At 48.8% G+C, this 25306-nt stretch overlaps 1 protein-coding gene across 4 annotated transcripts; it reads left to right on the forward strand.

Moving 5' to 3' along the window:
- Nucleotides 1-49: 49 nt before the first annotated feature.
- On the forward strand, nt 50-25263 carry tulp4b (TUB like protein 4b). 4 transcript variants are annotated; one of them, XM_078941284.1, is made up of 16 exons: nt 50-497; nt 833-898; nt 990-1259; nt 2147-2275; nt 12782-12943; nt 13022-13202; nt 13266-13373; nt 13446-13612; nt 14341-14565; nt 14635-14869; nt 15012-15135; nt 19920-20064; nt 20316-20409; nt 20474-20617; nt 21313-24440; nt 24574-25263. In XM_078941284.1, the coding sequence occupies exons 3-16, from the start codon at nt 1008-1010 to the stop codon at nt 24688-24690; spliced, it is 5211 nt and encodes a 1736-aa protein (XP_078797410.1). In that variant the 5' UTR covers nt 50-497; nt 833-898; nt 990-1007; the 3' UTR covers nt 24691-25263. The 4 variants fall into 4 exon arrangements, with proteins under 4 accessions (XP_078797410.1, XP_078797408.1, XP_078797409.1 ...); XM_078941285.1 differs by having other exon boundaries at nt 152-497; nt 836-898; XM_078941282.1 differs by lacking the exon at nt 833-898 and having other exon boundaries at nt 97-497.
- The last annotated feature ends 43 nt before the right edge of the window (nt 25264-25306 follow it).

Here is a 25306-nt window from a genome sequence, read left to right on the forward strand (position 1 = left end):
TTTGACTGACTGACGGGGGGGGGCGTCTCTCCTTCATTTGCTCCCACAGATCATCGCTCCATCCTCCGCATTTCCCGCCTCATGGCATCCCGCATTAAAGCCGCAGAGCGGCTCAGAGGAGGTTGATGCTGCGGGTCTCGCTGCTCCTCTTCCCCAGCTCTTCCTCAGTCAGACAGACCCGCAGGCTCCCGCAGCGGCGGGGCTGTGGACTTCCACCGTGATGCGGCCAGCCTCGGCACCGCGCAGACTCGCCGCTGTGCGTGACACTGCGGGGCTCTGAGGAGGAGCCGCGTTTCTCACTGCGGGTCTGACGCCCCTCTGTGATCCGCAACAGGACTGCGCTGCTCTGAGGAGGACATGCGGGTCAGCCGCACCTCAGCATCCCGGGCCTGAGCCCGCACCCCCCGCAAGTGAAGCCCCGCAGCAGCAGCGCCTGAATGGAAACATGGACTCCATCAGTGGAGGCGTTTTGACTCATCATGTCCAGGAACTGTGAGGTAGGTGGCTCTTCTGGGAGGGACCCCCTCACAACGGGGTGTGGGGGGCTGCTTTTGAGCTCCTCGTCAGTTTGTGGGCCTTCTGGTGATGTCATGTGAGGAGCAGCTGAGGTTCTGCTGCTGTCATCTCATGATGCGGCGTGAAGGTCTGCTCGCTCATTTCCCGCCGCCGCTGCAGACCGTCAGCATCTGCAGCCTCCTCCTGCTCCAGCCTGACCTCCTCCCCGTTTCCTGCACCCCGCCACCGTCCCCGGGCTGCCTCAGAAATACTGTCACGTGAAATGTGTCCTTACCAAAGAAATAATTGTTACTTCAAACTATTTCATCTTTTCCAGCAGCCCCGCCTCCCGCCACAGTGTACTTACCAAAATATCCCGAGCTTCACTGAAAAGGCAGTTTAAGTAAATGTGGAGACACACTGGAAACACGCAGCATTCTGTCCCCCCGGCCCCAGCAGTCTCAGCTTATGTCTGTCTTTGCTCCGCCCCCTAGCCTGGCCCATCAGTAGGGATGCTGGCCGCCGTGGAACATGGTTCCATCCTCTGCAGCGACTCCAACATCCTCTGCCTGTCGTGGAAAGGTCGCGTCCCCAAAAGCCAGAAGGACAAGCCGGTGTGCCGTCGACGCTACTACGAGGAGGGCTGGCTCGCCACCGGGAACGGCAGAGGCGTGGTTGGAGTGACGTTCACGTCCAGTCACTGCCGAAGGGACAGAAGCACGCCTCAGAGGATCAACTTTAACCTGCGAGGACACAACAGCGAGGTACGTCAAGCCGCCACGGATTGGATGGCGACGCAGTTTCTTTGGTCTGAAGGAAGCTGGTGTTCAAAACAACCACAGATCTCCTCACGGCGATGCTTGATCGACATTTGTGGCAAATGGCCCAGTTTTCTGTCCTCTGTAAGAGCCAATCTATATGTAGGCCACGCCCACATCCTGTACGTGAGGAGCTGCACATGCTCAGCTTGGACCAGGTAATGGTTTGATGCTGAAGGGGCACCACATGTGTGAGATGGACTGTGTGTCACCTGGTAGAAACCGGTAACACCTGAGGACACCGTCACCAACGCGTGAGTGAAGAAACTCACCTGTGCATTGATGCCTCACTGTGACTCAAGGCGGGGGCTTTAAAGGGTGGGGTCATCTGTTTGACTGACATGATCAGAAGGACGTCTCGTCAAACTTTCTTCTCAGATTATTGGTATCTGAGCGGGAACAGGACGGCCTTACTTACCCCAGGACCTGAATGTATCCAACATCATCTCCATTTGTAGATGCCAGGGATCATTGCTGTTCCTGGTCCACACGTCCATCCGCTACGATGGTTCTGACATCGCCAACCAGCTGTCATGCTACTGTTGCATCACAACAACTACCAGCCGCTGGTGTCTTTAGATGTGCAGTCGTGGTTTGGTAAAATGGCGTCCTCTGCCGTCAGTATGATTTTTCACGAGATGCTGACATTTGGGTCTATTCCTAAATGAAAATGCTCTTTTCCTGCATTTCAGGATAATCCTGAACTGTTGCATCTTGGATCAGGTTTTAATCCTTGTTTTTCTGTCAGATGGATGTGGGAGCTGTTCTCTGTTTTCCATCGTCGTGGTTAGGAGAGCGTCTGTGAGCATCTCCACTCCGCTTTGCCTCTGCAGGTGGTCTTGGTGCGCTGGAACGAGCCCTTTCAGAAGCTGGCCACCTGTGACATGGAGGGAGGTATTTTTGTCTGGATCCAGTACGAAGGACGATGGTCGGTGGAGCTGGTCAACGACCGAGGAGCTCAGGTAAACCTTTGTTTCTGCTGGTCTCACATGGAGGCCCTTGTTCGCCTGAGCAGACTCTTCTTTGAAACAGAAACGGCATCATTCTCCAGCCTCCCTTAGTTTGACGGTGGAGGCCGAGCACAATCTTAGTCATTTCCATGCCTCTGTCTGGTTTGGTTGGTCCTCAAAGGGGGTGTAAGACTGAAGTGGCCAAGCTCCCTGAAACAATTGTAGTTACAAACGCGGCTCATTTGAGGGCGCTTCTGAGGAGCAGGCGACGAAAACAGCATGAAGATAGAAACCGGCTAGTTGCTCTCAGGTTATCACGTAGTAAGAAATACATCTACCTTCTCAATACATCAGAATTACCCAGATAGACTTTTCCTGCGCGGTGGTGGGGTGGTTAGCACCCTCGCCTCACAGCGGGGAGGCGCTGGTTTGATTCCTGGATGGGACCGTTCCGTGTGGAGTTTGCATGTTCTCCCTGTGCATGTGTGGGTTTTCTCCGGCCACTCTGGCTTCCTCCCACAGTCCAAAAACATGCTTCATAGATTGATTGGTTACTCTAAAGTATCCGTAGGTGTGCACGTGTGAGCGTGTATGCCCTTGTGTTGTGGCCCTGCGACAGACTTGCTACCAGTACAGGTTGAACCCCGCCTTCACACAACAGTACCTGGGACAGGCTCTGGCAACCTTGTGACCACCAAAGGTTAAGAAAATGGATGGATGGATGATGGATGAATGATAGATTGATGGTTGGAAGGATGGACGCATGGATGATGAAAAGATGGATGATGGATGGACGAATGATGGATGTATTGTTGGATGGATGGACAGATGTATGATGAAAGGATGGATGATGGATGGACACATGATGGATGATGAAAGGATGGATGGTGGGCAAACGGATGATGGATGGATTGTTGGATGGAAGGACGGATAAAGGATGTATGTTGAAAGGATGGATGATGGATGGATGATGAAAGGATGGATGGTAGACAGACGGATGATGGATGGATTGTTGGATGGAAGGACGGATAAAGGATGTATGTTGAAAGGATGGATGATGGATGGATGATGAAAGGATGGATGGTAGACAGACGGATGATGGATGGATTGTTGGTTGAATGGACAGATGAATGATGAAAGGATGATGGATGGATGATTGAAGGACAGATGATGGATGGATAGATGGGCGATGGATGTATAGCTGGATGGATAGATTGATGGACGGCTAATGGAAGGATAGATGGTGGACGATTGAAGATGATGGATGGATTGTTGTTGGATGGACAGATGGATGATGAAAGGATGGATGCAAGGAGGATGGATGGACGATTGAAGGACAGATGATGGATGGATGGATGGATGGATGGATGGATGGATAGATGGGTGATGGATGGATAGATGGATGGATGATGGATGGATGGGTGATGGATAGATAGATGGATGGATGGATGATGGATCAATAGACGGATGATAGGTGGATGATAGATGGATGGATGATGGATTGATAGCTGGATGGATGGATGGATGATGGATGGATGGATGGATGGATGATAGATGGATGGATGATGGATCAATAAATGGATGGAAGGAGGATGGATGGATGGATGATGGATCAATAGATGGATGGAAAGAGGATGGATGGATGGAGGATGGATGGATGATGAAAGGATGGATGGTAGACAGACGGATGATGGATGGGTTGTTGTTGGATGGACAGATGGATGATGAAAGGATGGATGGAAGGAGGATGGATGGACGATTGAAGGACAGATGATGGATGGATGATGGATGGATGGGTGATGGATAGATAGATGGATGGATGGATGATGGATTGATAGGTGGATGGATGATGGATGGATGGATGATAGATGGATGGATGATGGATCAATAGATGAATGGAAGGAGAATGGATGATGGATGGATGATGAAAGGATGGATGATAGACAGACGGATGATGGATGGGTTGTTGGTTGAATGGACAGATGAATGATGAAAGGATGATGGATGGATGATTGAAGGACAGATGATGGATGGATGGATGGATGGATGGATAGATTGATGGACGGCTAATGGAAGGATAGATGGATGATAGATGGATGGAAGATGAAAGGATGGATGGTAGACAGACGGATGATGGATGGATTGTTGTTGGATGGACAGATGGATGATGAAAGGATGGATGCAAGGTAGGGTTGGGCGATGTCCCCTAATTTGGCCGTTGACGATGTTTGCTGTCAACCATCGGGATGGACGATGACATCGTCGGGGGGGGGGGGGGGGGGGGTATTTTTTTTACATTTTTCGTTCTTATATAACTACTATTCGTTATTTTGCCTTTTTCATTTTATTTCCCAACTAATGGTTAATCCGCGATGATCCAGTATAAACTGAGGGAAGTGACTTTAACAGAAAAAGTAACAAGCAAGATAGAAAAGAAGTGTAGTCGCTCCAGCACTTAATTAGTGAAGTGGAACGGCGGAGCGCGGACTTAAAGCTTTGTGTTTGATGGGAAGGGGGGGGGGGGTACATGAGCGGTATGTGTGGGAGATTTAAGACTGCGATCCCTCCCGCAGCTCTAGGGGTACTAGCTACCGAACTCAGAACCGGGTCTAAAAGTGTGTGTCTGAGCACAGCTCGGATCGTCAGCACACACAGCGGTTTGAGCTTCAAAGCAGAAATGTCGCTCAGTCCTTAGAAAACATTCAAACAATCACGCGGATTTGTGTTTCCAGTCGTGTCCCGACTAAATGAAGGCTGATGTTATTCTTACATGTTTACGTGCAGCCAGCAAGCAGCACCACCCAAAGCTAATGTTGTTAGCCCGTGTTAGCATACTGCTAATCCTGGCTCCGTTCAGAAAAAGCACTGACCACACGGATTAAAATTCAAATGATGAGCGAACAGGTGTTTGATAATAACCGTAACATTATTAAAAGCACGTTTAGAAGATCATCTCGTATTTTACCGAGCTGACATGTCAATATATATAGCCGCTCGGTGCTGTTATCGTTTTGTATTGCATTGTTACATTCAATAAAGTTTGGAAAAAAAGCCGCTCGGCGGAAGTTGTATCCCCTTCCGGTTTTCAAACTGCGCATGTGCGAATGATTTATTCCGACCGAAATTGTGACCTTAGTGAACGTTTTTATATTCTGAAAACATTTTTCGGGGCCCATGTACACGGTTGGATTCTAGTCCGACCATTGATCCCATCAAGATATTTTGTACATGTAACCGCGGCTTATGGTGTCGACGCGCAACGTGGCGGGGGCGTGGCATCACGATGGTGGTCTCTCCATCGGGATGTCAGTCACCCATCACGATGGACGATGATATCGTCCATCGGCACAACCCTAATGCAAGGAGGATGGATGGACGATTGAAGGACAGATGATGGATGGATGGATGATAGATGAAAGGATGGATGATAGATGGATGGATGAAAGATGGATGGATGATGGATGGATTGATGGATGATAGATGGATGGATGATAGATCGATAGATGGATGATAGATGAATGGATGGATGATAGATGAATGATGGATGGATAGATGGATGGATGATAGATGGATGGATGATGGATCAATAGGTGGATGGATGGATGAATGATAGATGGATGGATGATAGATGGATGATAGATGGATGATGTATGATGGATGGATGGATGATAGATGGATGGATGATAGATCGATAGATGGATGATAGATGGATGGATGATAAATGGATTGATGGATGATAGATGGATGGATAATAGATGGATGGATGGATGATAGATGGATGGATGATGGATCGATAGGTGGATGGATGGATGAATGATAGATGGATGGATGATAGATGGATGATAGATGGATGATGTATGATGGATGGATGGATGATAGATGGATGGATGATAGATCGATAGATGGATGATAGATGGATGGATGATAAATGGATTGATGGATGATAGATGGATGGATAATAGATGGATGGATGGATGATAGATGGATGGATGGATGAGAGATGGATGGATGATAAATGGATTGATGGATGATAGATGGATGGATGATAGATCGATAGATGGATGATAGATGGATGGATGATAGATCGATAGATGGATGATAGATGGATGGATGGATGATAGATGGATGGATGGATGATAGATGGATGGATGATAGATGGATGGATGATGGATCGATAGATGGATGATAGATGGATGGATGATAGATGGATGGATGGATGATAGATGGATGGATGGATGATAGATGGATGATGGATGGATAGATGGATGGATGATAGATGGATGGATGATGGATCGATAGGTGGATGGATGGATGAATGATAGATGGATGATGGATTGATAGATGGATGATAGATGGATGGATGATAGATCGATAGATGGATGATAGATGGATGGATGATAGATGGATGGATGGATGATAGATGGATGGATGGATGATAGATGGATGATGGATGGATAGATGGATGGATGATAGATGGATGGATGATGGATCGATAGGTGGATGGATGGATGAATGATAGATGGATGATGGATTGATAGATGGATGATAGATTGATAGATGGATGATAGATGGATGGATGATAGATCGATAGATGGATGATAGATGGATGGGTGATAGATCGATAGATGGATGATAGATGGATGGGTGATAGATCGATAGATGGATGATGGATGGATCGATGATAGATGGATGGATGATGGATTGATAGATGAATGATAGATGGATGGGTGATGAATGGATTGATGGATGATAGATGGATGGATGATGGATCGATAGATGGATGGATGGATGATGGTCCTGTGACGTCATTTCCGGGTGAGCCTTTCCCAGTACTAGTCGTGTGTGACTGCTGTCCTCTTGTTTGGCATTAGCCTTACTACTATTGCTTACTCTAAGGGTTATCTGGGTTAATATTCACATCTAGTACCTTTTATTAGCGAATTCACCACTGTTAAACCGCTTGCTGTTCACTTTCTCATTTTGCTAAATAAACCACTTCTCTTTACCTAAACACCGCTAGCCTTAGCCTAGAACATAGCATGGCCACCACTCCTTCCGCCTCTCCTCCTCTTTCCTGCCCCATGTGCCATATGTTTAGTGATGACCCTGCCTCCTTTAGTGAAGATAGCGGTAGGTGTGTTAAGTGTAGTCTTGTGTTAGACTTGGAGGCCAGGCTGGAGCAGTTAGAAGCGCGGCTCCGCACAGTGGAAACTAAGCCGGCTAGCCAGGTCGTTACTCGTAGCGCGGGCTGCGCTACCAGGGCTAACCCAGTTAGCACCCCAGCGCCCTCCCAACAGCCGGGAGACAGTCAGGGGTTTACACCGGTTGGTAGGAAACATAGTGCTAAACGCAAAAACTTAGAGCACCCGAGACTCCACGTTAATAATAGATTCCCCCCCCTTTAGTGACACACCCGCTGAACCCTCAACTCTGGTTATAGGCTCTTCTGAAGTTAGAAACGTGGAGCTCCCAGCGGCTACAGTCAGGTGTTATCCGGGGGCCAGAGTTGGTGACATCGAGGGGAACCTTAGGATGTTAGCTCAGAATAAGTCCAGGTTCCGTCGAGTCGTGATTCACGCAGGCGGTAATGATGCCCGACGGAGACAGTCAGAGGTGGTTAAGTTAAACGTAACTTCGGTGTGTAAACTGGCTAAGACGATGTCCGACACTGTAATTTTCTCTGGTCCCCTGCCGAACTTAGTCAGTGATGAAATGTACAGCCGCTTTTCATCATTTAACCGCTGGCTTTCTAGATGGTGCCCAGAAAACGGCGTTGGTTTTGTGGATAACTGGAGCGCGTTTTGGGGGAAGCCCGGTCTCATGCGGAGAGACGGCGTCCATCCCACCCGGGACGGTGCCGCTCTTCTTTCTAGAAACATTTCTGCTAGCCTTAGTCTGTTAACCTGACAATCCAGAGACGAGACCCGGGCGCAGAGCAGCAGTGTAAAACGCTCCTCTGAGCCTCCCTTAGGGTTAGTGCCGGTGCTAAACCCATGCAGGGAAAGTCAAGCAGGTCCTAGCTTTAGCTTATGTGCTGAAAGACAAATGAAAGGAGCGCGTCATAGAAACCTTAAAGTGACAGACAGCAGTTCTCACAAGCAGAATTATGATGTCATTAAATGCGGTTTATTAAACATTCGATCCATTTCCTCCAAGTCCCTCTTAGTCAACGAGTTAATCATTGATAACAACCTTAGTCTTTTAGCCTTAACAGAAACTTGGCTCCATCAGGATGACTATGTTAGATTGAATGAAGCAACCCCCCCCACTTATGCTAACTATCAGAAATCCAGGATTTCAGGGAAAGGAGGTGGTTTGGCAGTAATATCACAGTCTAGCTTACTTCTCAGCCCTAAAGTTAAAAATGCTTATAATTCATTTGAAAGCATCATATTGTCTTTAAGTCACCCAAACAGGAAAACTCGAAAACCTGTTTTACTCATAATTATTTATCGCCCCCCCCGGCCCATATTCAGAATTTTTAACTGAGTTTTCCGACTTCCTATCGACTATTGTCTTAGATTCTGATCAAACTATAATATTAGGGGATTTTAATATTCATGTTGATGACCCCAGTGACTGTCTAGGAAAGGCTTTTGCAGCTTTATTAGATGATGTTGGTTTCACCCAAAGTGTGAATGAACCCACTCACTGTCATAAGCACACCCTGGACCTTGTTCTAACCCATGGGATAGAGATCAGCCAGCTGAGTGTCCTTCCTCTTAACCCCATCATTTCTGATCACTTTCTGATTACCTTCCAGTTTACACTGGAACATCCTTCTGTCCCAGTGAATAAGAAACAGCTTAGAAGAACCTTAACTGACCGTTCTGTGTCTGAGTTTAAACACACAGTTCAGCCAGTACTTAGTGATATTCTGAGAAAATACTCTGAGACCAGCCCCCATAGCATCAGTCCTAGTATAAATGACCACTTTGTTAATGATGCCTTACAAGCCCTCAGGAGTACACTCCATGTTGTTGCCCCCTTGAAACCTAAGTTTGTTAGACAAAACCGAGTAGCACCGTGGTTTAACGCTGAAACTCGTTCTCTTAAACAAGAAACCCGTAAGTTGGAAAGAGAATGGCGCCGCTCCGGTTCAGAGCAGTCTCTGGATATCTGGAAACATAGCCTATTAAATTATAAAAAAGCTCTGCGTAGAGCTAGAAGCCAGTACTATTCAACCTTAATATCAGAGAATGGAAACAATCCAAGATTTCTTTTTAGCACTATAGCTAAATTAACTCGCAGTCAGAGCTCAGTAGAACCACATGTTCCTGTTTCTCTCAGCTCTGATGATTTTCTTACATTTTTCGATAGTAAAATCTCAAATATTAGACATAAGTTAAATCAAGTTATTCCTATTATCAGCCCAGAACAGGCTGAAGTGGTAGAAGTGGAGGTATCCATAGAAACCTCTGTAACATTAGACTGCTTCACTGCTGTGGATCAAGCGGAAATAGCATCAATTATTACGTCCTCCAAATCCTCAACGTGTCTGTTAGACCCAATTCCCACTAGACTTTTTAAAGAAACTTTTCCCCTAATTAATGATCCCATATTAACAATGATAAATGCCTCTCTGGAAACGGGTTACGTGCCACAGTCTTTTAAATATGCAGTTGTTAAACCTCTTCTGAAAAAGCCCAGTTTGGATCCTAGCATCTTGGCCAACTATAGACCGATATCAAACCTGCCCTTTATTTCTAAAATCCTAGAAAGAGTTGTAGTTAAGCAGCTTTACTGCCACCTACAGGACAACAGCCACTTTGAAGACTTTCAGTCGGGGTTTAGACCCCACCACAGTACGGAAACTGCACTAGTTAGAGTCTCTAATGACTTGTTATTGGCCTCAGAAAAGGGACTACTTTCTATTCTGGTCCTGTTGGACCTCAGTGCAGCCTTTGACACTATCGACCACGGTATTTTACTCCATAGATTAGAGCAGGACATAGGGATCAGAGGATCTGCTCTCCAGTGGTTTAAATCCTATCTGTCTGATAGGTATCAGTTTGTTAATGTAAATGGCCATTCCTCTCAGTGCACTCGAGTCAACTATGGAGTCCCACAGGGCTCAGTCTTGGGACCGATCCTGTTTACGCTTTATATGCTACCCCTAGGAAACATAATCAGGAAACACAGCATTCATTTTCATTGTTATGCCGACGATACGCAGTTGTATTTATCCATGAAGCCTGACCAGAATGACCAGATAGAGAAACTGAACGCCTGCATCAGAGACATCAAGACCTGGATGACAATTAATTACCTCCTCTTGAACCCAGAAAAAACTGAGGTCATTATACTTGGTCCTAAAAACCTCAGAGATACTCTGTCTGATCAGATAGTCTCCCTGGATGGTATAAGTATAGCCCCCAATTCCACAGTTAGAAACTGTCAGATAAATGCATCTAAACATTAAAGAAAAACACAATTAGAAATAATAGACCACAGCAAGAATCAAGTTTCTCATGCACGAGGGAGAAGCAGCCAGTGTGACAGAAAACAACCAACACGCTGCTCTTCTCAAAGGTTCTGCTCTCCCTGTGCACCTTTTATTAAGAACACAAGAAGGAGGTAACATTTTCAAAACAAAGAGGAAAAGTTCATTAGGGGGTGTCATACAATGACCCCTTTGGTGGATTCTAACTTCAAACAGTATCACTTATCAGCTGAGGACAGTGTGTCGTAAAACCCCCCTGTTCCTGGCTGGGCATGAGAAGCAGATGACCAAACACACAGAACTGTTTTCAGAAGAGGTAAAAAGGTCAATCTGAGTTAACATTTAAAGAAATACATTTAAACAATGATAATAATAAAACAAATTCCTTCACAGAAACCTTGGGGTTTTACTTGACCAGGATATATCATTTAAGGCTCACATATCTCAGGCGTGTAGAACTGCCTTTTTTCACCTGTGGAATATTGCTAAGATCAGAAATCTACTTTCTAAGAGTGATGCTGAAAAACTCATCCATGCATTTGTTACGTCGAGGCTGGATTACTGTAACTCCTTGTTAGCAGCGTGTCCTAAGAGTTCCTTAAGAAGTCTCCAGCTTGTTCAGAACGCAGCAGCTAGATTGTTAGCAGGAACTAGCAGAAGAGATCACATCACTCCTGTGTTAGTTTCACTTCACTGGATCCCAGTTGATTCTAGAATCAAGTTCAAGATCCTCCTGTTAACCTATAAGGCCTTACATGGAATGGCCCCGTCCTATATTAAGGACCTCATAGTCCCTTACCAACCAATCAGAACACTTCACTCACTAAATGCAGGACTGCTTGTGGTTCCTAGAATTAGTCAAAGTACGGTTGGAGGTAGAGCGTTTAGCCACCAAGCCCCTGTCTTATGGAATAAACTCCCAGCTCATGGAAGAGAGGCCGACTCAGTTTCTACATTCAAAGTTAGACTGAAAACATTCCTCTGTGGACAGGATTATTGTCAGACTAGATAGTATTCAGAGATTATTTAACTTAATGTTAATGTGTTTAAATTAAACTTAATAACTATTAGTTGTTAGTAGCTGCTAGAAGTTGATGCTGGGGTAACTATGGTGCACTGGGGTTCTGTCCTCTTTTCTCATCTACTTCTACCCTTCCTCTCCTCTATTCTTGATCATAATTCATCATTTAGTTCTCCATGCCTCTGTTTGGTGCAGTGATTCATGTATTGTCCCTCCTTCCCTCTTTCCCTCCTGGGGAGTGGGAGTGCCTCTAGACTCCAGTTGGTTCATCCGTGCTCCAGTTCCTGACCGTCTACCTCGCCTTTGCTCCTGCTCCTACACCTGGCTGTGGTTCCTGTCTCCGGCTCGACTCGCGCCTTTGACTGTCCCCACAACCACGGCTGGATGAAGCTCGTCTGCTGGACTTTATACATGTAGTTGTAGATTTAGATAAGTTAATTCTTCTCTAAGAGTTCTGGTAAATCGCCTGTCCGTCCTGGGGGAGGATCCCTCCTTCATGTTGGCACCCCTGAGGGGTGGTCGTTTTTTCCGGAATCCAGTTTTTTAGGGAGTTTTTCCTTACCGTGAAGGGGGGTCTAAGGGCAGGGATGCCAGTGTAGCTTAGTCAGCTTCATTTTAGTATTTTCCTATTGAACTCTTTGTATTCATAATCCTTTTGAGTTCATGTTTTACTTCGAAGCCCATCGAGACGACTGTTGTTGTGATTTTGGGCTATACAAATAAAATTGAATTGAATTGAATTGAATTGAATTGATAGATGGATGATAGATGAATGGATGATGGATCGATAGATGGATGGATGATGGATGGATGATGGATCGATAGATGGATGGATGGATGGATGGATCGATAGATGGATGGATGATGGATGGATGATAGATGGATGGATGATGGATCAATAGATGGACGATAGGTGGATGATGGATGGACATTTTCAAACATTTTGTGTAGCTTCAGTTTTTCCAGCTTTGCTGTGTTTGGGGTTTTTTGTGGGTTCAGGTGATTCCTGAGGAGGACCGCGGTTAGACGTAATGTTAGAATCTTCTTCATTTAGGTGAGCGACTTCACTTGGTCACATGACGGCACTCAGGCCCTCATCGCATACAGAGACGGCTTTGTTTTGGTGGGCTCGGTGAGCGGACAAAGACACTGGTCCTCTGAGATCAACCTGGAGAGTCAGATCACCTGTGGCATCTGGACTCCTGACGACCAGCAGGTGATGCTCCATCCCAAACTGCTTCTGATAAAAGGTCAGCTGTTGTCAGTGGGAATTCTCCCGTCTGCACTTACCCAGGTGTTGTTTGGGACTGCGGACGGCCAGGTGATTGTGATGGACTGTCATGGAAGAATGCTGGCTCACGTCCTACTGCACGAGTCTGATGGGATCGTGAGCATGTCGTGGAACTGTCCGGACTTCCTGTTGGAGGACAGCACAGAGAGCGACCCGGATACTGAAGACCATGTTCTCCCTCAAGGTACTGAGATCTGCTTCTATCCATCATGAAGTAAACATCCTGAAACCTTCTTCCTCTTTCAAGTGCGGAGGGTCAAGCCTTTGCTGACCGTCACCTTCCTGTCAGGAGACATCAGCTTGATGAACAACTACGACGACTTGTCTCCCACGATCATTCGATCCGGACTCAAAGGTTGGACTTGAACAAAGCAGATTCAGCAGCTGAGCAGACGAAGTCTGAGCTTTTCCTGTTTCCGTGTCACAGATGTGGAGGCGCAGTGGTGCTCGCAGGGAGACCTCCTGGCTGTGGCCGGCATGGAGAGACACAGATCACCTTCGGACTCTGCCTGTGCTTCGATCACGAGGAATGCTCTGGTGAAGTTCTACAACGTTCAGGGCGAACACATCTACACTCTGGAAACACCTGCGCAGGTAAGCCTTTCCAGGGAGAGGACGCTACCCTGCAGGTTTGGAGAGGTGTCACTGTTGTCCAGTTCAAAAAAAGTATTCAGTCAGCCACTAGTTCTGCAGTTTCTCCCACTTATAAAAGATGAGTGAGGTCTGTAACCTTCATCGTAGATTAAGTTCAACTAGAGACAGAATGAAGGGGAAGAATCCAGAAAATCACATTTTAAAAATATTATGAAATAATTGATGAATTCCCCAATAAAGGGAGTATTGTGACATGAAGCAGCAGGAGTTCTGATCCTCACAGAGGCTCCTCCCTCCCCCACTTGTTACCTGTATTCTTGGTACCTGTTTGAACCGGTCATCTGAATAAGGACACCTGTCCACAACCACACCTGTCAAACTCCAAACTCCTACTATAGCCCCCCCCCCCCATGGAGTTCTGGGAGTTTTACTCACTGATCTTGTGATCCCAGCTGGAGGAATATCATCAGTGGTCTTGACTTTTTCAGTTTCTAATAATTCCTTCCCCCCCCAGCTGATCACTTCTAACCGAGCCACTGCCAGCTGGTGGCGGACGCTTTTACTTTAATAGTTTATTATTATTTCGTCCTTTCTGCAGATCTAGAAAAATGTTTTTATCTGTCAGATTTGACACGTCTTTGGTCAGACTAACCAAATCCTCACAGTCTCAGGTCTGGTGCTCCTTAGAGATGCCGGTCACACAACACACAACGCGTTGTGTCTTTCAGAGGCCCATTACTACCATCTGCTGGGGCCACCGAGACTCTCGCCTCTTCCTGGCTTGTGGGCCAGCGCTCTACGTGGTCCGCGTGGAGCACCGGGTGGCCAGTCTTCAGCTCCTGTGCCAGCAGGGCATCGCCAGTGCTCTCCGAGAGGAGAAGGACGTGGGGAAGCTGAACATGCCCTCCCTGCTGTGCTCCTACGTCACCACAGCTTTTATCCCCACCATTAAGGTATTCGGGCCCGCCTGGAGGTAACCCAGGCAAAAAACCTCTGCTGAATGTCTCCCTTCCTGTCCTCAGCCTCCCATCCCTGACCCCAACAACATCCGGGACTTTGTCAGCTACCCCACGGCTGGAAACGAGCGTCTGCACTGCACCATGAAGCGAGCAGAGGAAAGCCCTGAGGCAGGCGGCCCCTGCTACACGCTGTACCTGGAGTACTTAGGAGGACTCGTACCCATTCTCAAAGGGCGGCGCATCAGTAAACTCCGGCCTGAGTTTATCATTATGGATCCAAAAACTGACGGCAAAGCAGGTGAGTCCATGTGGAAGTGGCCTGGTTCTGTGGGAAGGTGTGAGTCTCGGACCTCCAAACACGTTCTGGCATGAGGCTCATTGACTCGGGTCTACTCCTCTGGAGTCTCTGCTCACTGCAATGCTTCCGGTTTGCCTTCCAGAAGAGGTGTGTGTGAACCCCATGATCTCCTACACCGACAGCTGCAACTGCTCCGACTCCAGCGACATCGACCTGAGCGACGAGTGGGTCGCAAAGAGCTCCCCGAAGTTATCCAGAGGAAACAGGTCACCTGAACGAATGAAAAACCGTTTCTTTCCCAGTCAGGCCTCCGTAAGGAGACACGTTTATGTCTCTGAACGTCAGTGTTCCTCAACAGTCAACTCTGAAGATATTGCACCACTTCTCAAACAAATGAATAAACTCTGAAATGGTCTCTTGTGAACCATTTTCACTGCAGTTGTTCTTTTGGAAAGTGGTGTAGGAGAATCGGACCTCCTGAGGTGGTCCTGGAGGTCTTGCAGGTCCTGCAGCTTGACTCAAACACTACCTGAGCCAAAGGTGGAGGTCCTGAATCTACTCGTCAGTAAAACTGGTGCAGTAACTGGATTCCTGTTCATGGTGTGAGCGGGGCAAACATTAACATTAACTGCTTGAAAAAAGAATCAGAAAATGATCAATCACATAATAACCTGCATATGAAGCAGGCTCATCCCTCAAATCCACAAACTTGGTTTAATAAAAGCAAATCAAGCAGAAAATGATAGGATCTATATCATGGAAAATTGACTTCTTGAGCTTTTAATACCTTAAAATGTTTATTCCTCACGAAAAACATAAATCTCTGGCTGCATTTCCACTGCAGGTCTTGATGCCCAAATCATATTTTCTGACTATATCCGATTTTTTTGACGACCCGCTTACATCATCTTTTAAAGGTGACCCGTATCCAATTTTTGCATTTACACTATAATGCTGAAACTATACGACTTAAACGTTCTGAGATAGTCTACGTAATAATCATAACAGTAATAAAAGCACATTTAGAAGATGCGTGTTGGTCCAAACGGCAAACGTTTAGCATGGCGAAACCTGCTACAGCTGCTTGTTAGCAGCTTAGCTTGCCCCCCCCCCCCCTTTTGTTGTGTTTTTTGTGTGCGACTGCGGTTGTCATGGAGGCAACGCAGCGACTGAAGGAGGCGTTGCCTTGGACGCTCCTGGTTGAGGCTGGACGGGGATGCGGGGGAGAGGAAAAAGGAGGGCTGCTCGGCCGGCTTATGTCTCTCTGAGTTTTGAATGAGGAAGTGTTTGCAGACGTTGAGCTGTACTTACAGTTTGATCCATCCATCTTCCTCCGCTTATCCGGGACCGGGTCGCGGGGACAGCAGTCTAAGCAGAGATGCCCAGACTTCCCTCGCCCCAGCCACTTCCTCCAGCTCCTCTGCGGGGACCCCGAGGCGTTCCCAGGCCAGCCGAGAGACGTAGTCTCTCCAGCGTGTCCTGGGTCTTCCCTGGGGCCTCCGCCCAGTGGGACATGCCCGGAACACCTCTCCAGGGAGGCGTCCAGGGGGCATCCGGACTAGATGCCCGAGCCACCTCAACTGGCTCCTTTCGATGTGGAGGAGAAGCGGTTCTACTCCGAGCTCCCCGCGGGTGTCCGAGCTTCTCGCCCTATCTCTAAGGAAGCGCCCCGTCACCCTACGGAGGAAGCTCATTTCAGCCGCTTGTATTCGGGACCTCGTTCTTTCGGTCATGACCCAGAGCTCATGACCATAGGTGAGTATTGGAACGAAGATCGACCGGTAAATTGAGAGCTTTGCTTCTAGGCTCAGCTCTCTGCACCACAACGGACCGATACAGCGACCGCATAACTACGGACGCTGCTCCCATCCGCCTGTCAATCTCACGCTCCGGTCTTCCCTCACTCGTGAACAAAACCCCCAGATATTTAAACTCCTCCACCTGGGGTAAGGATACTCCACCCACCGAGAGATGGCAAGCTACCTTTCTCCGGTCAAGAACCATGGCCTCGGATTTCGCGGTGCTGACCCTCATCCCAGCCACTGCACACTCGGCCGCAAACCGGCCCAATGCACGCTGGAGGTCCATGCTTGATGAAGCCAACAGGACAACATCATCTGCAAAAAGCAGAGAGGAAATCCTGTTGTCCCCAAACCAGATCCCCTCTGGCCCCTGGCTGCGCCAAGAAATTCTGTCCATAAAAACTATGAACAGAACCGGTGATACAGGGCAGCCCTGCCGGAGTCCAACGTGGACCGGGAACAGGTCTGACTTACTGCCGGCTATGCGAACCAAGCTCCTACTCTGGTCATACAGAGACCGGACAGCCCTCAGTAAGGCTCCCCGGACCCCATACTCCCAGAGCACCCTCCACAGGATACCACGGGGGCCGCCGGGATGAGCGAACTCCCACAATCCCTCCAGCACCCTAGATAGGGTGTAGAGCTGGTCCACTGTACCACGACCAGGACGGAAACCGCACTGTTGTTCCTGAATCCGAGGTTCGACTATCGGACGGACTCTCCTCTCCAGTACCCTGGCATAGACTTTCCCAGTGAGGCTGAGGAGTGTAATTCCCCTGTAGTTGGAACACACCCTCCGGTCCCCCTTCTTAAAGAGGGGAACCACCACCCCTGTCTGCCAGTCCAGTGGTACAGTTCCCGACTGCCCCGCGATGCTGCAGAGACGTGTCAGCCAAGACACTCCCACAGCATCCAGAGACTTGAGGTACTCAGGGCGGACCTCATCCACTCCCGGGGCCCTGCCACCGAGGAGCTCGTTGACTACCTCGGTGACTTCAGCCCGGGTAATAGACAGGCTCACCCCAAAGTCCTCATTCTCTGCTTCTTCAAAAGAAGGCGTGTCAGTGGGATTGATGAGATCCTCAAAGAATTCTTTCCACCGCACTTCAAACAGTTTGATCCAAGCAAAGAAATAAACAGCTTCTAGCCTGTTCCAGGGCAACGGTGTCCCGCTTCATTAGTTACCGTTTGCGTCCAGACCGGGACCGGACCGGAGATAACAGCGGTTTCCGACTACGGTCTGAAGCCTGAGGCTGAAAGGTAACACTCTGATGGGGCTCCAGCTGTCCTGGAACAGCAAAATCAGCACAAAAGCACCTTAATAAGTCATGTGATCTCAGTTGGTTGATGTCACTGACGTATGACTCACATTTACTGGGGATTATCCGATTTGTCTGCTTACATGGCACACGGTAATGCACGTATTCGATTCGTATCCGATTTATTTCCACATATGAATGAGGCCTGAATCTGATCTGAGAAAATCGGACTCCATGCGGTTTTTTCCTGCTTACACGTTCACCGGTCATATTCGATCTGTGCCACATGAGAGGAAAAAAACGGAATTGGGTCACTTGAACCATGCAGTGGAAATGCGGCCTCTGCGTATTCCTCTAAAAAGCTGCTCTCTGAGCACCAGCCCCTCCCAATCCACAAAAACGAGTGGGTCCTCACATTGTGACATCACAAAGTGAAGACCGCCTCTTCTAGGAAGGCCCCGCCCCCAGGCTAACAGAGCTAGCGGTGATTGGCTTAACACTTTTCGTTACATGAACAATATGAACATCCATCTAAAGGTCAGACGTCGTTTGTTTCCGTGGGAAAACGCAGACTGCTGAGGCTCTAGGATGATGTCATGAAATGGGCAGCACCCAAAAGCATAGAAAGGCGGAGCCTCAGAGATCGAGTCGTCTTACTTCCGGGTTGGAAAAGAACTCAGAAAAATAACTAATATTTAATGAAAATGTCTTCTTTTGTGTGCCAAAGGTAACATACGATCACATACATGGATAGTTGACTTTAAAAGGCTCAAGAACAGCAGGATTAGATCCTTTAAGCCAGGGTTCACCAACCTTTTTGAGACCGAGGGCTATTTCATGGGCACCAAGTGGTATGAAGGGCGCCACTAAAAACCTCCTAGCCCCCCCCCCCCCCCCCCCCCCCCAAAAAAAAAAAAAAAACAACACAATTTGAGGACTTCCTTTTGTGTGCCCTATTTTTATTTGCTCATTTTACACACAAAAACATGCATGAATTTTCTAGACTCGTATTACAGGGGGGGTCAAACTCAGTTGCAGAGGGAGCCTAATTTCAAAACAGACTTTAGGTTGCAGCCGAACAAGATAAATATTTATTGAACACACTAAAGCTAAACTTTTAAACCTTTAAAACTTTAACTTAATTTTAACTTTTTAAACATAAATGTAAATAAAAACAGACAGGAATATTAATCCTCACATTAATGGATTACTCAACCACCTCAACCTATTCTCAAAATCTTTACATTACATGAATCATAAGAATGTCCAGAAATTGTGTAATTTATTTGATCTATTTAAACTTTTGTAATAGACCCTTACTTTTAGTGATTATTTTTTAAGTTATATTTGTTTACATATTTGGGTTTTCTTTGTCTACCTTTATCTCAGAATTGATATTGTTGTCATTGACAGACATGCCGTGGTTGTTTGTTGAATATTTGCTTGAATAAAAAAAAAAAAAAGATTTTTTTTGGGTGCATTCCCTGCGGGCGCCACAAGGGGTGCTCGCGGGCGCACTGGCGCCCGCGGGCACAGGGTTGGTGACCCCTGCTTTAAGCAAAAGAACCAACTTTCCTTTAAGTGGATTCATTACTGATAGAGTTTTACCTGAACTGAGATCACCAAAACGTTTCATCCGAGGAGAAGCAGGAAAACCACAAACTCTTCTGGAATCCAAAAGTTCTTTCAGTCATAATGTTTCCAGAACCAAAACGTTGCTTTCAAAGTCCAGGAGAAGTCAGAATTAAAAACATTCTTGTTTCTGACGCAGCAAAACATTCAATACAATCTTAATCATTAAGACATCTTTTAGCTTTTATGTTTGGTTTATTTTACATTTCGATGTTTATAATTTAAATATTGAGTATTTGTAAAATAAATCCTTCATTAGTCTTTTCTTTCTTGTTCTGTTGTGAGGATCAAGCAGGAATAATCTCATCATTCTATTGTTGATTTAGAAAAATTCATCAATTATTCTCTTTTTACAAGACTGAACATGGAATCCAGGAAATCCCCCAAACTCTCTCGGGCCAATCATGAGGGCCAGCGGTCGCCGCGGTTACCCATCCGGAAGCCTCCAATCCGATCGCCGAGTCTGACGCGGAGAGAGTTTGGGTTGGACGGGATCACCGAGGTACGGTTTCTGACAGCAGAACCTGACGGGTTCTCTTCAGAAGGAAATGATAGCAGGATATGATGATGATGATGATGATGATGATGATGATGAAGAAGCACCTGCAGCGCAGCAGAAACTGAAGACAGGAACCAGCAGTTTCAGAGTCAGACCTTAGCGGTCCTGACGAAAGAGGAAAACACCTGTGCTGCTTCTGCTGCAGGTACAGGCCAGCTCCCCCTGCTTCTGATCCTGTCTTCTCTGCTTCCCAGCATAACTATCTCGCTCAAGTCACATCCAACATTTGGGGAACCAAGTTCAAAATTGTTGGACTGGCCTCTTTCCTTCCAACCAACCTGGGTGCAGGTAAATGTCTTTAGGAAGGCCTTCCAGGTAATGTCCTCCTATTCACTCTGTGTTTCTGTCTCAGTTATCTACAAAACCAGCTTGCTCCACCTGCAACCCCGACAGATGACCATCTACCTGCCAGAGGTCCGAAAGATCTCCCATGACTTCATGAGCCTGCCTGTGTTCAACCCCAGCGTCTTCAGCGAGGACGAGGATGATCTTCCAGGTATGAAGGGAAGCAAAGGAGGAAAAACAGGAAGGATGAGCTGAAGGAGTTCAGATGCAGGGAGCACTACACCGTCCTGTAGCTAAGCATCTTTGAGCGTGTGGTTCTGGGTCGGTGCTCCACTCGGGCCCTCACATAGAAGGTTTGTTTTTCCCAGAACCCAGTCAGCTTAGCATCCAGTAACCCGTCTCCACGGCTATATAAGAACAGTTTGTCCCGACCCGCCTCCCACAGATGGACTCTGCTCCGTCCATCATTCTATCATATGTAGAGGACAACGTCTCCTTTAGGGAGAACAGTAATCTCCACATCAGTAGTTGGTCCATGAGCAGGACGACAAGGCCGTCCCAGAAACAGGATCTCTTGGCATGTCCAGGGTCTGGGTGGTGGAACCTTTAAGGTGTGCTGCTGTCAGGGAGTGAGTGTGGTTCTCGTGGAACCTCACGTTTCAAAATCCTCTACTTTTTGTAAGTTACCTGTCAGGATGTCCTGAGACCGCGGCCTTCTCCATAAATCCCCAAAGATCCTAGAGAGAACCAAGAGCTGGTCTAGTGTTCCATGTTTAGAACAGAACCACACTGTTCCTCAGATTCTGAGAGGAACGTCGTTCATGTTTGGGAGTGTTTGACACTTGCATGCCTGAATGATCTCCCCAAATCTCTGAACGTTTCCCTGTGTGTCTTTCTCCTTTGAAGTGATGGGGCCCTCCGGAGTGTCAGGGGACAACCCCACCTGCACAGCCAACATTCCTATCGCCCCCATCCACAGTCCCGCTCAGGCAATGTCTCCAACCCAGAGTATCGGCCTTGTTCAGTCTCTTCTAGCCAATCAGAACATTCAGCTTGATGTTCTGACCAATCCAACGGCCACAACTGCTGCCGCCGTTCCGGTGTCTGATCACAGCCGGGATGCCGGTGCATCCCCGTATCCGGTACCAACCAGATACTCAACCACTGGTCAGGTGGCATTTGGCGGACTGGAGATGGGTCCTCTGCTCCCCGGGACTTTACCACCACCACCTCTCCACCCTCCCCCAAAGCCTCACCTGCAGGTGCCTCATGCGCCCCAGCTTTGCCCGCAGACATCCAAGCCGTCCCAGCAAATGCAGAAGCTGCATCACCACCTGCATCCATCGCAGCAGCTGCAGCAGCAGCAGCAGGACACATCTCAGCCCCAAAGCCAGCAGCAGGTGACCAGCCAGCAGCTGCAGCAGCAGCAGCAGCAGATGCAGCTGCAACACGAGCAGATGCAGCAGCAGCAGCAGCAGATGCAGCAGCAGCAGCAGCAAATCCGGCAGCAGATCCAGGAGATGAGGCAGCAGCAGCAGCAGCTTCAGCAGCAGCATCAGCAGATCCAGCAGCAGCACCAACAGATGCAGCGGCAGCACCAACAGATGCAGCAGCAGCTGAAGCTGCAGATGGCGCTGCCTCCTGCCCCCACTGGGTACCCCACCCTTTCCCTGCAGCAGCTTCATCTGCTGCCTCAGATCCCTGCGTCTGAACCCAGGCTCAGCAGGGGCGAGCACGGCCATACGCTGAAACCCGGCCTGCCGCGGATGTTACCTCCCTCCTTCGGTGACCCTGACGGGTCTGTGGAAACCCAACTGAGGAAGGTGAACCCCCCGCCTCCCTATCCGGGGACTGTGGGCTCTGCTGCAGCTGCAGCAGCGGTTCCTGCGCCTCCACAAACTCTGGTCACAAACTATGACAGCCCAAGTGTTCTGCCACCAGAGCCCTGCCTGAAGAAGGACGAGTTTTTGCTCCACCCTGTCACTCTGCAGTATCCGACGCCTCTTGGGTACGAGAGGATCACAACCTTTGACAGCAGCGGCAACGTGGAAGAAGTCTGCCGGCCACGGCGGCGCCTCCTTCGCAACCAAAACGCATATGCTGTTCACGGAATAGGGGGCTCGGCCACACTCAAGGTCACGTCCTCTGACAACAAAAAGATCCAGCTTCCCTACAGCTCAGCTACACTCAGCCGCCTGTCTGTCCCTCGCTATTCTATACCAAGTGGAGACCCTCCTCCTTACCCGGAGCCGCCAGGTCAGGTGACGGCGACTCTCCCCCCTCCCCAGAGGATGGACAGCGGACTCCTTAACGCTACTCTCTGTCGAGAGCGCAGAGACATGGGACTCAAAGTGCCACCAATGACGGAAAGCTCCAGAACTCTTCCTACAAAGGCCAAAATGAACAGTGGACTGTCCCTCTCCTACCAGCAGAGGGCCCCCACCGCCCTGTACACCTGCACCCAATGCAGCAGCAACAGCAGCAGCACCAGCGTCAGCGTCAGTGGAGGAGGCCCCACCAGCAGCGGCATAGCAGGGGGCACAGTGGTGAGGCAGGACTTCCCCCCAGGCAAGGGCGCGCACCACAGCACCATCATAGTTCACTCCAAGAGCTCCTCCCCCCTGGCGTCTCAGTCGTCCTACAGCCTACTTGGAGCCGTGGACAGCAGCCAGGACAGAACGGTTTACATCAACTCCGCCTTCACTGAAGACGAGACCCTGAATTCCCAGTGCCACCTGGAAAAATCTGTCCGCCAGCTGACACTGGCCGATGTCAATCTGACGGCAAAACGGCCCCCGCCCTATCAGTGGGACACCTCCTCCACCGAGGACTTGTGGCTCACTACGGAGAAGATGATGTTGGCTCCTCCCCCGGGTCCTCACAAAGCCCCTCAGCTGCTTATTGGTCAAGCTCAGCACCTGGATGTGACCCGGCTCCCTTTTCTCCTCACCACCAAACCTCCGACCAGCATGAGCGCGGGCGCGCTCACCTTCCCGTCAGGTTACCAGATCACTCTTTCGCCTTTCCCCCAAAGTCTGGCTCCCAGTGGAGCTCCTCCTCAGTCACTGCAGACCCCGCCCCCTCAAAGTTCCCCAAATGAAGGGGTGGCTCCGGTCTCTTTTACTCAGCAGGACCCTGCTTTGATCCTGCCTCCTGGATACCCAACAAATCTGCCCGGCTTAGCTTGCTGCCCCCTCCCTCCCCTGTATCCCGGAGCCGGCTCATGCGCCAGCATCAAGCTGCAACCGGTTAGCCTCCATCCCTGGAACCTGTACCCCTGCCCTCCTCCCATCCAAGATCCCCCTGCCCCTCCCCTACCGACCAAAACCCATCTAGTCTCCGAGAAGGCAATTCTGTCTCCTCCTCCCCCCACCGCTCCTCCTCCTCCCCCTCTGCCCCCCCCTCCACCGCCTACAGACCTGCCTTCCTCCAAAAGTGCTGTGGAGGATCTAGCAAAGTCCTCCAACAGTTTTCCGTCGTCCCTGAACGACAGTCCGGTGCAGCAGGAGGCGGAGCGCTTCAACAAGAAGAGCCGGCGGAGGCTGGACAGCCGGGTGGAGGAGGCCAGCATGTCTGACAGCAGAAACAGAAAGGAAGGCCGGGCACTTTCCGACTTCAACACTCTCATTTCCAGTCCGAGACTGGGCAGCAGAGAGAAAAAGAAGCCCAAAGGGCAGAGGGAGCAACTCAGCAAAACCAAGAAGATGAGCAGAACCAACGAGTTCCAGGACAGCTCGGAGAGCGAACCCGAACTGTTCATCAGTGGAGATGAGCTGATGAACCAGAACCAAAGCAGTAAGAAGAGCTGGAAGAGCAAGAGGAGTCAGCGCATGGCCAGCGAGCTGGAGGAGATCAAGAGCCGCAAAGCAAACGAGCGAGAGGACCGCAGTTTAGGCAGCCAAGGGTTCCTGTACGTGATGGCCAACAAGCAGCCTCTGTGGAACGAAGCCACCCAGGTGTACCAGCTGGACTTTGGGGGCCGGGTCACTCAGGAGTCAGCGAAGAACTTTCAGATAGAGCTGGATGGTAGGCAGGTAAGGGAACCTCACCTTCCTGCTATAATTCTTCCCTTTCAGTTTGCAGATGTGCTCTTTTTTCTTCCTCTTCTTTGTATCAGAGCTGAAGAGACACTGATGTGAGATTGTTCCCGCCCTTCTGTTCCTCCAGGTGATGCAGTTTGGCCGGATAGACGGGAACGCGTACATCCTGGATTTCCAGTACCCCTTCTCAGCGGTGCAGGCCTTCGCCGTCGCCTTGGCAAACGTGACGCAGAGGCTGAAGTGACCATTCTTCCAGTCTGGCTTCAGTCTGGAGACGAACTTGATTTAAGAATAATGTTTCAGGCTTTTTTGAATGTTCTGCTGGTTCTGGTTTCATGTCTGTCCCGGAGTTAATCCGTTTGTGCTTCAGGTAAATGTTTGTGATCAAGTCTTTCCTTTGATTCTACATTTATGTTCATTTTTCCATCTTTTCTTGCCAACTGAGTTTCCAAAGACATCCTGCAGTAATAAAACGTGTCAAGTTCAGAGGAAACACAGACGCTGGTTCCGACTGAATGCTTTGTCATTTTTTCTGTGGCTTTTGAAACTGCTGCGTAATGCAAGGCGGAGTTTTGACCCTGATACTGCTTTAGTCATCGCTCATGTTCAGAACCGTGTTCATGAAAACCTGCTGAGCGGCTTTGGGATCCTGCTTCAAGTCCTGGTTTCAGGGGTTGCTAGTTCTGCTGGCTGATGCTCCTTCTGCAGGTCAGGCTTCAGTAGAGGCGGCAGGACGGCTGCAGGCGAAGGTCCTGCAGCCGGATGTTTGGTGGACCTGCAGATGGATCACACTGTAATAAAACCTGTTGATCTGCTGGTTCTGGTTTGTGCTTTTATTTGAATGGGGGTTTACTCTTCTT

Source organism: Oryzias latipes, chromosome 22 (genome assembly GCF_053564925.1).
Source record: "Oryzias latipes strain Hd-rR chromosome 22, Olatipes_Hd-rR_3.1".
Classification (NCBI taxonomy): domain Eukaryota; kingdom Metazoa; phylum Chordata; class Actinopteri; order Beloniformes; family Adrianichthyidae; genus Oryzias; species Oryzias latipes.

Excerpts from the sequence above, each read along its gene's own strand:
- tulp4b (XM_078941282.1), top strand. Across the intron at positions 2,276-12,781 it reads TCAACGACCGAGGAGCTCAG|GTGAGCGACTTCACTTGGTC; the intron begins GTAAACCTTTGT and ends TTCTTCATTTAG. Across the intron at positions 20,065-20,315 it reads GGTTGGACGGGATCACCGAG|CATAACTATCTCGCTCAAGT; the intron begins GTACGGTTTCTG and ends TCTGCTTCCCAG.